This window comes from Branchiostoma belcheri, unplaced genomic scaffold (genome assembly GCF_001625305.1).
Source record: "Branchiostoma belcheri isolate BF01 breed outbred unplaced genomic scaffold, Haploidv18h27 scaffold21, whole genome shotgun sequence".
NCBI lineage: Eukaryota > Metazoa > Chordata > Leptocardii > Amphioxiformes > Branchiostomatidae > Branchiostoma > Branchiostoma belcheri.
Genome location: NW_017803602.1, coordinates 1,719,486 through 1,732,789, shown reverse-complemented (window position 1 = coordinate 1,732,789; position 13,304 = coordinate 1,719,486). Strand labels below are relative to the sequence as shown.

Genomic DNA, 13,304 nt, shown 5'->3' with positions numbered 1-13,304 from the left:
TGAAGTAACATACAACTAAAACAACAGTTGGATAGCTATTTCCTACTTTATTGGTTAGGATTTTTAATTGCATAATGCAAACTGTTGATTTTCAAAATAAATAAAAAACGTTACATGCCCGCATTCCAATGCTGGAGCAGAAAAGCTTGAAATACCTACCAAAACAACTTGAATAAAGACATACTGTCAGTATGGAAATCTCTGTGCAGGTGTTAATCAAGTTAAATCCAACAGCCAATCAGCAAGAAATGCTCTGTGCAGGTGGAAATGCTCTGTGCTTGTGTTAATCAAGTTAAATCCCAACAGCCAATCAGCAAGAAGTATAGAGGAAAGCTGCATGCCTATTGGTTGATGCCCTGCATTCCATTGTGATGACTCATGCCCAGACGTGGTAAACACGGTACACTAACGCAGTAATACATTTGCTATAATACAGCCAAAAAACTCAAATAAAACCATTCTAAAAGCCTGTATCACAATAATTTAAAAAACGCCTAGGGGTATTTGCCCACTGTACCTCCATACCAAATTTCAGGACCTTGGGCCCTAAAATGAAGAAGCTGAATCCATTTAAAAAATGGCAGGAGGAGAAGGAGGAGGAGAAGAAGAAGAAACATCAGAAAAAGCAATATGGTTTCACCACACCACTTCGTGGTGTGGTGAACCCATAATGAAGCAATTCTAATAAATACGAGTCCGGTAATCATTTTAACATTCTGGCATTCTTATTATTGGTTATGTCTACTGAAAGCCATTGTTAAAATATTGAAATATATTTTCTTTCCATCCAGACCACCAATGGCATGATGTACAGTCTGTTCGCCCTGGCCAAAAACCCGGAGGTTCAAGACTTAGTCTACCGAGAGATCCGTACCCACCTGCCCGAGGGCGCGCCGGTCACGCCCGAGGTCCTGAGGAAAATGAAGTATCTTAAGGCAGTCATCAAGGAGACTTTGAGGTGAGGGAGAGTGTCGGAACATCTCCGGCCAAAACCAAATTGTTTGGAGACAGTTTCGTTGGCGTTTCATTTCCTATAGCACAAACTACCAACAAAGTAATCTTATTGATCTGCTATGGTACTGCTTTTGTTCTGATTTAAAAACATCCTCTACAATTAAACAATCGACTAACATCATAAAACTATTTATTTTCTCGGTCTCCGTAGATTGTGGCCGGTAATTTTTGGGAACCCCAGACTGTATGACTATGACGTTGTTCTAGGTGGCTACGACGTGCCTGCAAAGGTAAGTCCCTAATCACATCGTATGAACAACACTCTAGCACGGTGACACCTTGATGGATTCATGTGTTTTATGTTCACTTACTTAATAGCTTTAATTTTGAATACTTTTTGCACTGACAAGCTAGACATAATCACAAACAGTTATGTATGGTCAATATATGATACAAAATTACAATATTTAACGGACATCTTTGTTTACCTCTCTTGCCAGACTGAAATCCTGGTACATCATCGCGTCATGTGCCGCCAGGAGAGGTATTTCACGGATCCACTGACCTTTGACCCAACCCGTTGGCTCCGTGACGAGAACACGTCACCAGTTCCGCCGTACCTGTTCATGCCGTTTGGACACGGAGTGCGCATGTGCATCGGTAAGTAGAAAACGAGGTCTATGATTACTAATTTTTTGGGGGGACAAATCATCTGTTGTTTGAGAAATATGTAAGTCTGGAATTATACGGGGATTTTACGAGTATTTGTATTTGAAAAAAAATGAAATTCACTTTTTAAAAAGTTCATTTTCTTCCATCAGGCCGGCGGTTTGCCGAGCAGCAGCTACAGCTCCTGATTATCCGGGTAAGCAACTGACCTATATCATCATAAGATCGAGTTGAATTTTGTTAAAATAACGTTTTCTTCGTTCTCTTTCCTATTTGTCCACGTTTAGTTCCTGACACTCTTAGTTCCTTCCTCCCCAGATCTTGCAGCGGTTCCATGTGGAGTGCCAGGAGGCGGAGTTGGGGCAGGTCTTTAGTCTGGTGCTGCTGCCCGACAGGAACCCGCGCTTCGTCTTCCGCCGCAGGCAGGGCCACACGGCGTGGGCACCGCAGGCATGGACACACGGCGTAGGCACGACAGGCAGGGACGCACGGCGTAGGCACCGCAGACAGGGACACACGGCGTAGGCGCCGCGGGCATGGACACACGGAGTAGGCACGACAGGCAGGGACGCACGGCGTAGGCACCGCAGACAGGGACACACGGCGTGGGCACCGCAGGCATGGACACACGGCGTAGGCACGGACAGGCAGGGACGCACGGCGTAGGCACCGCAGACAGGGGACACACGGCGTAGGCACGACAGGCATGGACACACGGCGTAGGCACGACAGACAGGGACACACGGCGTAGGCACGACAGGCAGGGACGCACGGCGTAGGCACGACAGACAGGGACGCACGGCGTAGGCACCGCAGGCAGGGCCATACGGCGTAGGCACCGCAGGCATGGACTCACGGCGTAGGCACCGCAGGCAGGGACGCACGGCGTAAGCACCACAGGCAAGGACTCACGGCGTAGGCACCACAGGCAGGGACGCACGGCGTAGGCACGAGAGAGCTATTCACCTCCGGAATATAACTCATTCACATTTAAAACTCATTGACATTTACAAACACTACTTGTGTACATACTGTGCAATCTTATACTATTGTATTAGAGAGTTAGGCGTCTATATACAGAGGTAAAAATGTCACTTTCCAGAAATATGTTTTGAAAAAGGAATGCCCAGGGCATTGAATACCACGGCTGACGAATGTAAAGCAACGTCAACCAGGAAACTAGAACTAGGTGAACATGCTATTCCATAATAAAGATATCAAGTACTAAACTCTATCACTCATCCTTGGTTGTTTATTGTGCAAATCATTCATCGATGCTCATGCATTGAATGAGTTCTTTCTCGCTTCCGGCCAGCTAGTAATAACATGCTACATACTAGTAACTCAATTAATCGATTCCTAAAATGGAGTTTGGTCAAATGGACGAAACGAATTAAGTTCTTGACCTCTGTCTCATGGAGGAAAATTGGGTTAGAATATTCAATATCTGGTCTACAAAAGGCCTTAATGGGAGCAAATGCACTGTAAATGTATTACATGATATGTATGAATGTATCACTCACTGACACTGTCCTTACTATCGGAAATCGACATCTCGGACGTTTTACACGACGATGTGTAAAACTTATCTCGGGTTATATTTGATATTGAAAGGTCAGCTGACGTTCTCTACACACGATCATATACCCTAGTGTTTTCCATGTTCATTTTCGCGACATTTGATTAGCACACAGATCATTAGAAAGGATCCAAACACGTTTCAGAATGTAGAGTAGGAATCCAGGGCATCTGTTACTCTATCAGGAGTATATTCTACAGGAGATAGAGGAATAACTTGCTTAAGTTTTAATATCAAATTATTAAATGATAAATTCCAGGTTTTCATAATCTTTCATGTTTTCAGTTCAGACTAGTTCAAGGTTGGACATTTTTACCCTATGGAATCGTTCAATACACGATTGTAACTGAAAGCCAAGTACGTGTTTACAATTAAGAAGTAATTGTGTGATATTCCCTCGTCGACGGACTTTGTATGATATGACGAATTTGTCTATAAACATAAATTATGCATTCTAAAATCTAATTAACTTGACGTGCACGTAGGCCATGATATAAATAGATATGTTCGCCACTCACACGGGGCAATCGTGGCACCGCTGGGTGCTTTAAGAACCATCCGTAACAATCACCTGAGCCAGCAAAATGTTCCGACATGTTGTGTACTGGAGTGTTCACCTCCTCTGTATTTGGGCCTCGATCCAAAGTAAGTTGCTACATGTTATAGATGTTTGAATGTTATTGTTTAACTTAGCTAAGAAATTAAATTGTACTCTCCTGTGCGTTAACTGATTGATTAGGCGTTTCTAACACTAGATATGTATGTTTGCCGCAAATTCATCAGCTGCGAAGTGAACTGTAAGTTGGCATTCTCAATAGAAACACATCTAGTGCAGAAACCTGTAACTTTTATCAGCTTTCTTAACATGCAGCTGGTTATGATAAACCATGGCCACACCTGGTATAGAACAGAATCTTTAGACTTTCTGGAATAATCACAATGTTCATCATATATTGCGGCTGTGGAAACGTTACAAAACATTATCTGTGAAGACTTGCTTTCAACATATTGGAGGCAACGGTTCCAGTTTTACAAAAACTGTGTACAACATGCGAAACAGCAACGATCGCTGATTTACCTATCATATTACAAGAATCCACATACACCATATGCTTCTATTTAACTTCATTTCGTTAGGTACATTGTCACTTGGCTCACAAAAAGACCTGCTGAAGAAACTGTTCACGGATTCCGATTACAACAGCGACGTTCTGCCGGTTAACCGTGCCAATGAGAGTGTGGAGGTCAGCATTAACCTGGCCCTGGAGCAGATCATTGACCTGGTAAAATACTGTTAACATATCTTAAAACACCGTACACTAACATCCAGGGAAACATTAATGTGTCAGGATTGTCAAACCTTTATTCTATTATCAGGCAATCCTTTCTGGCATATTGGTGTGTATCCATGTCTTACTAGTAATACGCTGGTGATTCTAACACTTGCTGATTCTAACGCTTCAGAATAGTACTATCAACATGCCAATGATTTACAGATTGGCAGATGACTTTGCACAAGTAGGCGACAAGTAACAAAACGATATTTTCATTTGGTACACGCACCCTTTACTGCCTTAACTACAGTCAGGATGCTCAGATGAGAGTTATAGGAACCGGAGGTAGGCTGCCTGTATCAACAGGATTATGTCACTGACCCAAAAAGAAATCGTTTCTCACGCTTAAAAGGGTAGAAGTGCACGTTGTCATCATCTAATAATATCCCAGATAATATAGTTAGAAGGCTTAGCACGTACAGAACTTACTGGGAACGTATTGATTTCTGAGACCTTAAGTGCAATTCAATGTAAAGATGATGTCAGAAGTCATGCGAACATTAATGGCTGAAGTCATCCGAGTTCTAACATTAATGGCCAAACTCCGTTGTAAATGAGATAACAGCTAGGATTAACTGGCCATTCACCATAGCATTCCCAACAAACATTATATTTTCTGAACATAACAACTCTCTTGGGTATGACGAATCTTGTTATTACTGACAGCTCGTCGGAAAAGTAAGGAGCGGCAATGTTGTTACAGATAATATGCGTTTATTGTTAAGTTACTTTCACATGAGACTGCAAGTCTTTAAAGCTAGTTAACGCAATTGTGTGTTGGAAGCATTCACGGAGTTTGATATAGATTAGGCTTACATCGATGTGTACATGAGTCACAGTCATCTCAGTATCTGTCTTGGGTGTCACCAATCATCGTTTCTATTGCAACGTCAGAACGTTCTATGTTTTCAATTAAGAAATGCATCTAAGATATGTTCCAAGAAACATGTTTTGAAGCAGTGATAACACATTTAATTCTACCGTTTGCTTTGTAAGCCTTCATTTGATTGTTAAGTGCAATAACGACATGGTGTAGAGAGTACAATTACCGGATGTGGAGGTATCACAGTGAAGAGGATACTGGTAGTCCTACAATAATAAAAAAGTGAGACAATGAGTGACATCACATCACAAAGTGCTCCTCTTATCCCTTGCAGAATGAACCTGAACAAGTTTTGAACAGCAAAATCTGGATGAAAATGGTGAGTATAACGTCATAAAGGCCTAAAATGTTTGACGTTTACAATATTTGCCTTCCAATCTCCCAAACAACCTTTCCGGTTGCACCTTTACCTGTAATGTTGCAGATCTGGAAGGACATCAATCTGCAGTGGGATCCCGGTGATTATGACGGCATGACGAATATGACCATCCGGGCAGACGAAATCTGGAGACCTGATATTGTTCTCTTCGAAAAGTACGCGAATATTGGCTTTATTTGCCCTATTTATACAATCTGTTTATGTATTGCTACTGGATTCGGAGTTACGTACGTTCCTTGCTTACTTATTTTTCCACAAGTCTTTCCCTGTATATAACATTATTCTCCAATGGTAGACAGCATCACACACATGGGTTCTATGCTAGTGGTGTACAGAACTAGAAAGGTTTCGTTTTTGTATTCAGCACAATGTAGGGACACCCTTTGATATACCTATATCCTTACAGTGTTGACCAGGGGTTCAGTGGTTGGCCCGTTGACTTGGTGAGAGTGGACAGTGATGGAACAGTGTACTGGGCCTTCCCCATCGTGGCGTCCACCAGCTGTGACGTCGACGTCACAAACTTTCCTTTCGACGCGCAGGCATGTCCACTCAAGTTCGGATCGTGGCTGCACGACAGATCATCGATCAAGCTTGGCCGCAACAAGACCACAGGAAGTTTGGTGGTAACCCCTACTGTGGCTAAGATGAAAGCTTTACAAAATTTTCATCAGAAATCGCTGTTGATAATCTATTCAGACCTGACGTCTTGTTCAATGATTGCATAATATGTCCTTTGCAGGTTTTAAAGCCGCATGCTGAGTGGCAGGTTGCGTCTTTCAGTCCCATCTTTAAGGTGAAGGAGTATGGGTCATCACATTTTGATGAGGCTACGTTTATTTTGGCTATGGAGCGGAAATGGTCCTTTTACTTTTTCAACCTGCTGTTTCCCTGCTTCCTGTTGGCCGTGTTGGCAACACTGAGCTTCTACGTGCCGGCAGAGTCAGGGGACAAGGTATGATGTTATTATGATAAACTGAATGTTACCATATATTTTGGGGTATTCTTAATATATAACTTGCTACGTGGCCGACCATCAGTAAACTTGTACTTATATTTTACAAGTTGCAGTAATGTTTTACAGATATCCTTTGGGGTGACCGTGTTGCTGGCCCTGTCAGTCTTCCTGCTCATGATTGCCGAGCAGATGCCAGTGAGTGAAAATGTGCCCTTAGTATGTAAGTATCAATCACTTTTAAGGCCTCTTCATTTCATTTGGGCTTGAAGATCAACTTCATGTACTTTTATTCTGATGTAGTATCAGATGTATACAAGGCACTACTGAGCTTAGTATCAAAGTGGAGAATTTGACAAAAATATGTTTGTATCAGAGATGACAATTTCATCAGGCGTTTGGTCTCAACAGCATCTCCTAACCAGTCCATGTTTGTTCCCAGCTTGGTACGTGATCGTAACGCTGGTCCTCTTGTCCCTGTCCCTGCTGCTGGGCTCCATTGTGGTCAACCTGAGCATCTGTACGGCTGACACCAAGCCTGTTCCTGCCTGGGTCCGTCGTCTCGTTCTCCGCTACATGAGCCTCATGCTCTGTATGGGGGATCTGAGTGGATCCGTGGCTGTCAAGCAGGAGGAGGTAAAGCAACAAGCTAGAGAAACAACATGGAAGTAACTATACTAGTAGCTTACAGTAAAAAAATATCTAATTCATGACACTATTTCTTGCTTCTATGAACTAAAATGCTGTACCCAATTAGCCTATCCCTCTTCATGCTGCCTTGTTTAGTGAATTACACATAAATCTGTTTCAGGAGGAAGACGATCCAGAAAAGAAGGTCCTAGATGACAGCACCATGCGGATCATTCGGGCAAGCGCTGGTGAGCCCGGGGAGTACCCGGAAGGACTTAACAAGATGGAGGGGTATGGCCAATCCGAGCTTTTACCAGATCATTTTTGTGTAGCAAATCAGCTAGCATCACTTTAGTGCTTAAAACTTCTGTTGATATTCAGGAAGGGCCCATTGTTCTGTACCCTCGTGACCATGGAATTATTTTTTATTCACTGAAGAAAATTTTCCTTTAGGCAACTACCAGAAACTTTAGAGCACTAGCTCGGTTTATGATTTGTACCGTCAGTAGAAGCCATGCCACACATACCTTCACACATTGGTTCTTCATCATCATCATCATCATCGGTCTTCCTCATCACGAGGTGCAGAAGTTCTGCTTCCAATACTGTTTTTGTCAGTCATAGCAGACAGAAGCTAATGTCCTTGTAAACCAGTTTCAGATTCAATGAGTTTCTTGCTTGAGAGTTGTGGTTGGAATGTGTTTCTCCAGAAAGCCCAACATGCCGCAGCTCCTGATGGAGGACCTGGTGCGAGACGTGCGCAACATCGTCAGTCACCTGGAGGACGAGCGGGAGGGACAGGGGCTGGAGAACGACTGGAAGCGCGTGGCCCGCGTCATGGATAAGTTCTTCATGACCCTGTATCTCCTGACAACACTGTTCATCATCTTGGCCACTTGCCTGGACGGCATCATTGGCTGGTCTACCAGGCTGGATCAGCAGAAGCAACAGCTGGAGGAAAAAGTGTAGCGAATATGACTGGAAGAAAAGTCAGATGAATGCAATAGTAAACAGCATGTATTAGGTAATTGTGTATAGAGCATATAATTTAACATAAGAAACAAGCATGTCTTGGAATGCTAGCAGCGTACAATGTCCTCTGCTGCAAAATTGCATGAAATGAAGATGATGTAAACACATGCGAATACTCACAGTATATTATATCGAACAGAATAAATGCATCGATCCCAGGAAGATGGTAAAGACTTGTGTCTCCAAATCTGTGTAGATGCGTCGTTCTTGCGTCCCAGTTCTTTTGGTAATAGCCCGTGAGACGAAAGATTACTAATAAATCTTTGATAAATTGTTTACAATGTTTACTAACTCCAAGCTATGTGTTTCTAAAGTATGAGGAAAAAATAGTGGGCAGGTTTCGTTTTAACCAGGTATCACATAGGCTGAGCCAGAGTTAGTCATCACACAACTAATCAGACAAACATTTTAGAAATCATAATATTATAGAGCAGCATAAATTTCCGGGAAAATACTGACAGATATTCTGAGGTGTAGTTGTGGCAAAATAACTATGGTGTCAGTTTGAATTTTCTTACCATAGTGTTATGATATAGCTCAACATTCACGTGGATAGTCACACATCTGTACATGTACATGTCGTCACAGACAAGGACGCCAGACATGCCGGAGAGACCCTTATCAGCCACGTTGTTATGTACACCGCGCCCGTATAGCATATCGACGGTATAGATAGGGGGCGGTTCACCGAGTATTGTGGATGGGAGGGTGTTGCTGAAGCAAAGTATGAATCCATCCAGAGTTTCTATTCAAACGTTACATGGATAAAACGTTCAAATATTATTCCCCACCCCCACCTCCGTTGTTGACCATCCATGGGCTATTCTGGGGCTACCAGCTGGCGATGACGTATAGGCTGATAGAATGTCTGACTTTTGGTGGAGATTTTCCCTGCTGATTGTGCCGTTTGTGTCATCATTAAATGCACAATTTGAATGAAACTACACGCTTCTATGACTTCAGTAACTGATCGAAATATTTTTGTGCCGTCCCTGGAAGAAACCTCCCTATGACAATCATAGTGGTTTGCCCCTGACATAGCGATGAGAATCATGACCGCCGTGCCAAGGGGACAGCTCTCCAGCCAAGATATCACATCTACCCGCATCTCAGCGCACCCTGCCCCCGTCAACATGCAGCATACAGGTCAGTGCAGGTGTTGTTATTCTTTAAAATCATCTAATCATGCCGTCATAGAGCAAACAGCACGATGCCTGGTACTGCCGTCTATGATAGCATCTAAATATAGGGACATTTATTATTGGGATAATAGTTATTAAATGTCGGGACGATTATTTTTGTTCGTTATTGATAGCATGGCGCTGCAGAAATCTTGACATTATCGTATGTTTTAATGTGCTACAGAATATTTTCAGGTTGTTTTCATGCAAAAGATCACAGAAAATGTCCGTAGATTTGGCCAGAATGGTGCCGGCCGAGTGAACAGTACTCGAGTGAAGCCGGTTTATTGATCTCGGCTTCCAGCACGCTATGCCCCGTGATATCATCTTCCTCCCTTTATATAACCCTGATATAGCCTTAAATGATTCATGCCTATCGCGTCCCGGGGGCATCGTGATGACCCGGTGAACCTTTCTAAAGTTCCCACCCTAAAATAGATCAGATGCGCCATGGTGTCAACATGCACATGCCCCCTTTTTTTAAACGGGGACGCAGAACTGTTAAATTTTACGGGGGCACAGAACATTTCACCAGTTCTGATACTGATCAGCCTAAACTGATACTGGTTATTATTGGTTTGACTTGGCGTGCGCTGTGGGTTACCTGACGTGTATCTGTCAGCATACTTTGTTTCCAGTGCAGAATGTGAATATGGACAGAAGATAATGTGTGCAAAACAAAAATTCAAAGGAGCGTACATATATTTACGACAAATTAATCATAGGAAGCAGACGTCTGATTTCCCCTGCCTCCACACCGCAATTTGACTATATCTGACTATTAAAAAACCCTTGATGCTGTGGGCCAGACACCCTATGTAAAACAGAAAGAGGACCGTGAGTACGTTACAATTATCCGAACAGTCAAGAGGTATCTTGACATCCCTGGTGCAAAGTATACCATGCAATACCTGTCTTGATGTTTTTTATATGTATGCCCCTCATATACCATGTATTAAGATTCAACATGTAATGACTGTGTCTCGTACGTTCGATAAAATCCAGTTTCAATCTAGCTCCAATTAGACTACAAGATGACTGGTCTGATATGACATGCCAGGGCGTCTCGACGACAGTCTGCACCCATCTGTCAACCTTAACAGTATTATCTCTGTCCTAATGAAATACTGTGGGTCCGTCCTGTCTACTGATGTTCTGTCATACGTGACCAGCTTTGCAATCTAGATACTAACAGGGTTACGAGTCAGTTGATGATATTATAGACTGAAATGAGATGACAAATGACGATATTTGAGACGTCTCTCATTTGGCCAAATAAGATCTCATTCTACGCAGTACATATTCTACGCCCTAATGAAGTCTTCGTATCAGGTCCAAATCCAAAGTTTTCGTATCAGGTCATCTGTTTTGGTGGTTAAAATCCCGTTATAGTAGATAGCTATAGCTAACAAAACAGACACATATATTTGATCTCATTGTAACGGTAGGGTGACCAAGTGTGCCGCCTTCCACATAGTACAGGTCAGAAATGCCCGATCACGTACAACATACATGTGTACGATCTTGCAAATATACTCATGGATCCATTCAGCTCCCACTATCCGCTACATCTGCGTTTTATTTCAGACTAAACCCAGCCTCCCCGACACGATGAGCGCTGCAGGCTGTTTGGTGCCGGGGTTTCACCGTCAGTTCGGCTTCTTCAACTGCATCAGGAACAGGTCGGAGAGCCGGCGTGTCCTTGTCGACAACGAAGAGACGTCCGACACCCAGGTCGAGCAGTACACCACGCCATCTGAGCTGTCTTGTGAAACCTGCACACTAGATAACTCGCCACTTTTCAAACAGCTAGCACCACCGGTTACTATCTTCCGGGCACTACCTATAAGAAAGACAAACTGCACCTACATACGCTATAATCACCATATAGACGATGATGAGTACGAAGCGACACATAGCAAATTACTTTGTAACAGCACACGCATTGACCTTCTGAATGACTGCTGCAGTGGTGACACATATGTGGCGCATTGCCAGAGCGATCTGTACATTTCTAACGGGCGAACCGTCTTGTCCACAGCAAACGTGAAGGTAGGCATTTGCAGGTCTTCGTCGTCCGCCAACGAAAAACTTTCTCTAAAGAACGCCGACATGGATAGAGTCATCCGATGCAAAAGTGAAGGGAACTTTGACCTAATTAAGCCGGAAGGACCCATGCTGATAAAGAGCTTCCACAGTGAACATGAAATAAAACATGCGGGTGACGCTGTCGCTTCAGCTGACGATAGATCAACTGACAAAGAACGTGATGCTGATGTCATCACGCACGCAGGCGATACGGTAGACCTTGCCGTGACGAAGGTAGGACAGGACAGTAGCTATGACGTCTTGTCGCGCGCAGGAGACAATGTTCTGGAGGCCGATGACATCTGTGAGGAGAATCAAAAACTTATTCCAAAATCTCTTCCTCCAGACGAAAATGCTGTCTTTAATGTGAAAGCCAGCAGAAGTGAGCCAGTCTCCCTGCAGAGAGCCGCTCACAATGTCCTGTCTCTTCCGACTAAGTTAGGAGCACATTTCGTAGAAAAGACAGCGACAGAAAGAAAAAGTAAACTGAGAGAAATTAGAAAATTATTCAAGAACAAATCCGGGACAGACGGCATTGAGATGGAGACCTTCGCCGTGCCGGATGACAAGGACAGCGATAACAGAGCAGAACTGACGAGTTTTATCCAAGGTGAACAGGAAGATGGCGGAAGCATCAAAGCGCGCTGGAAGAGATTCAGGTCGGAAAAGTCTAGTAAAATTGAACCCGAGTCCATAACAAGAATGTTGAGTAGGCAAACACAATGTGTGGATATTTGTGAAAATGTTGGTGGGGAACGAAGCCCGGGTGATCAGAAAACATCACCTGGAGATGAACTGGGAGAACCAGAGAAGGAGACAACACAAGGGGCGGCGTCAACTCTGTCAATGCCTTCTAACAACCTTGCCGAAACATCTGATGGCCGGTCTACGTGTGACGATGTCGCTCAGAGGCCAAGTTCACTGTTTATCAAGACTTCACAATGTGACCTTCAAGATTTGGGGGCAACTTCTGTTGAATTACCAGAAGTCACCGATGTCTATGAAGCTGCCATGCTGATTTGCACAAAAGACAGAAAGGCTAGCAAAGTAACAACGGCGTCAAGATTTAAGCTTTACATCTCTGGGAAAACAAAGTCCACAGAAGACATGGGCTATGAAGGGTTTAGGAAGACTCAGACAGGAAAGCGTTCCCGCATGAAGAGTTATCATTCTCAGCCTGAGCTCCGTGCGTGTCAGGTGGAACACCAGGGCCGCGTGCCCGTCCTGTGTCACAAGTCCTCTCCTCAGTACATCGTCAAGGAACCTGTCATCAAGAAATCCCCGCAGACTTGTGAACAGAACGCACCTCTCCTCCGGCTCAAGAACCGGCTCTTCAAGCAGAAAGCCCCGCTGTTGGCAGGAGGGAAGTTGAAGTTCAACCTCGCCCCACCGTCCCTGGCAAATACTGCTCCGTACAAAGTCAAGGTCAACACGCCGAGGCTGCAGCCTTCTAGTCGGCGACATTCGGATGGTTGAACATTCCATAGAGACTCTCTCCCAGGGAGACGAGTTAAGGGAGAACTTGTGTGTATGCATATATTACAGCGGATAGAGCAATGTACACTGTATTTAATTTAGCAGTTGTTATATTACAGTGGATAGAACTGAGCACACTGTATA

At 43.7% G+C, this 13,304-nt stretch overlaps 4 protein-coding genes across 5 annotated transcripts in view; all 4 read left to right on the top strand.

The window, feature by feature from the left end:
- LOC109469838 (cytochrome P450 27C1-like) overlaps window positions 1–2,929 on the top strand; it is an 8,512-nt gene extending 5,583 nt beyond the window's left edge. For both annotated transcript variants that reach the window (XM_019768572.1, XM_019768571.1), the window contains one exon: window positions 2,319–2,929. The gene's annotated coding sequence lies outside the window, so the exon portion shown is untranslated. The remainder of the gene's footprint in view (window positions 1–2,318) is intronic.
- Window positions 807–2,325, top strand: LOC109469627 (cytochrome P450 302a1, mitochondrial-like). The gene is made up of 5 exons (XM_019768165.1): window positions 807–958; window positions 1,166–1,244; window positions 1,455–1,614; window positions 1,776–1,819; window positions 1,942–2,325. Exons 1-5 carry the CDS (start codon window positions 807–809, stop codon window positions 2,146–2,148), a joined length of 642 nt encoding a protein of 213 aa, XP_019623724.1. The 3' UTR covers window positions 2,149–2,325.
- A 796-nt stretch (window positions 2,930–3,725) lies between the features above and the next one.
- LOC109469699 (neuronal acetylcholine receptor subunit alpha-10-like) lies at window positions 3,726–8,555 on the top strand. Its single transcript, XM_019768269.1, has 10 exons — window positions 3,726–3,847; window positions 4,340–4,485; window positions 5,694–5,738; window positions 5,844–5,953; window positions 6,205–6,421; window positions 6,541–6,753; window positions 6,883–6,976; window positions 7,196–7,389; window positions 7,565–7,674; window positions 8,094–8,555. Exons 1-10 carry the CDS (start codon window positions 3,787–3,789, stop codon window positions 8,350–8,352), a joined length of 1,449 nt encoding a protein of 482 aa, XP_019623828.1. The 5' UTR covers window positions 3,726–3,786; the 3' UTR covers window positions 8,353–8,555.
- A 2,602-nt stretch (window positions 8,556–11,157) lies between these two features.
- On the top strand, window positions 11,158–13,285 carry LOC109469683. The gene has a single exon (XM_019768238.1). The coding sequence runs from the start codon at window positions 11,208–11,210 to the stop codon at window positions 13,158–13,160; it is 1,953 nt and encodes a 650-aa protein (XP_019623797.1). The 5' UTR covers window positions 11,158–11,207; the 3' UTR covers window positions 13,161–13,285.
- Window positions 13,286–13,304: the final 19 nt, after the last annotated feature.

What these genes read in the sequence shown, in the direction of transcription:
- LOC109469627 (XM_019768165.1), top strand. Translation starts at nt 807, where the DNA reads ATGTACAGTCTGTTCGCCCTGGCCAAAAACCCGGAGGTTCAAGACTTA. An exon ending in CGGAGTGCGCATGTGCATCG is followed by an intron (nt 1,615 to 1,775) that starts GTAAGTAGAAAA and finishes TTCTTCCATCAG; the next exon opens with GCCGGCGGTTTGCCGAGCAG. An exon ending in TACAGCTCCTGATTATCCGG is followed by an intron (nt 1,820 to 1,941) that starts GTAAGCAACTGA and finishes CTTCCTCCCCAG; the next exon opens with ATCTTGCAGCGGTTCCATGT.
- LOC109469699 (XM_019768269.1), top strand. Translation starts at nt 3,787, where the DNA reads ATGTTCCGACATGTTGTGTACTGGAGTGTTCACCTCCTCTGTATTTGG. An exon ending in TGGCTGTCAAGCAGGAGGAG is followed by an intron (nt 7,390 to 7,564) that starts GTAAAGCAACAA and finishes AATCTGTTTCAG; the next exon opens with GAGGAAGACGATCCAGAAAA. An exon ending in GGACTTAACAAGATGGAGGG is followed by an intron (nt 7,675 to 8,093) that starts GTATGGCCAATC and finishes GTGTTTCTCCAG; the next exon opens with AAAGCCCAACATGCCGCAGC.
- LOC109469683 (XM_019768238.1), top strand. Translation starts at nt 11,208, where the DNA reads ATGAGCGCTGCAGGCTGTTTGGTGCCGGGGTTTCACCGTCAGTTCGGC.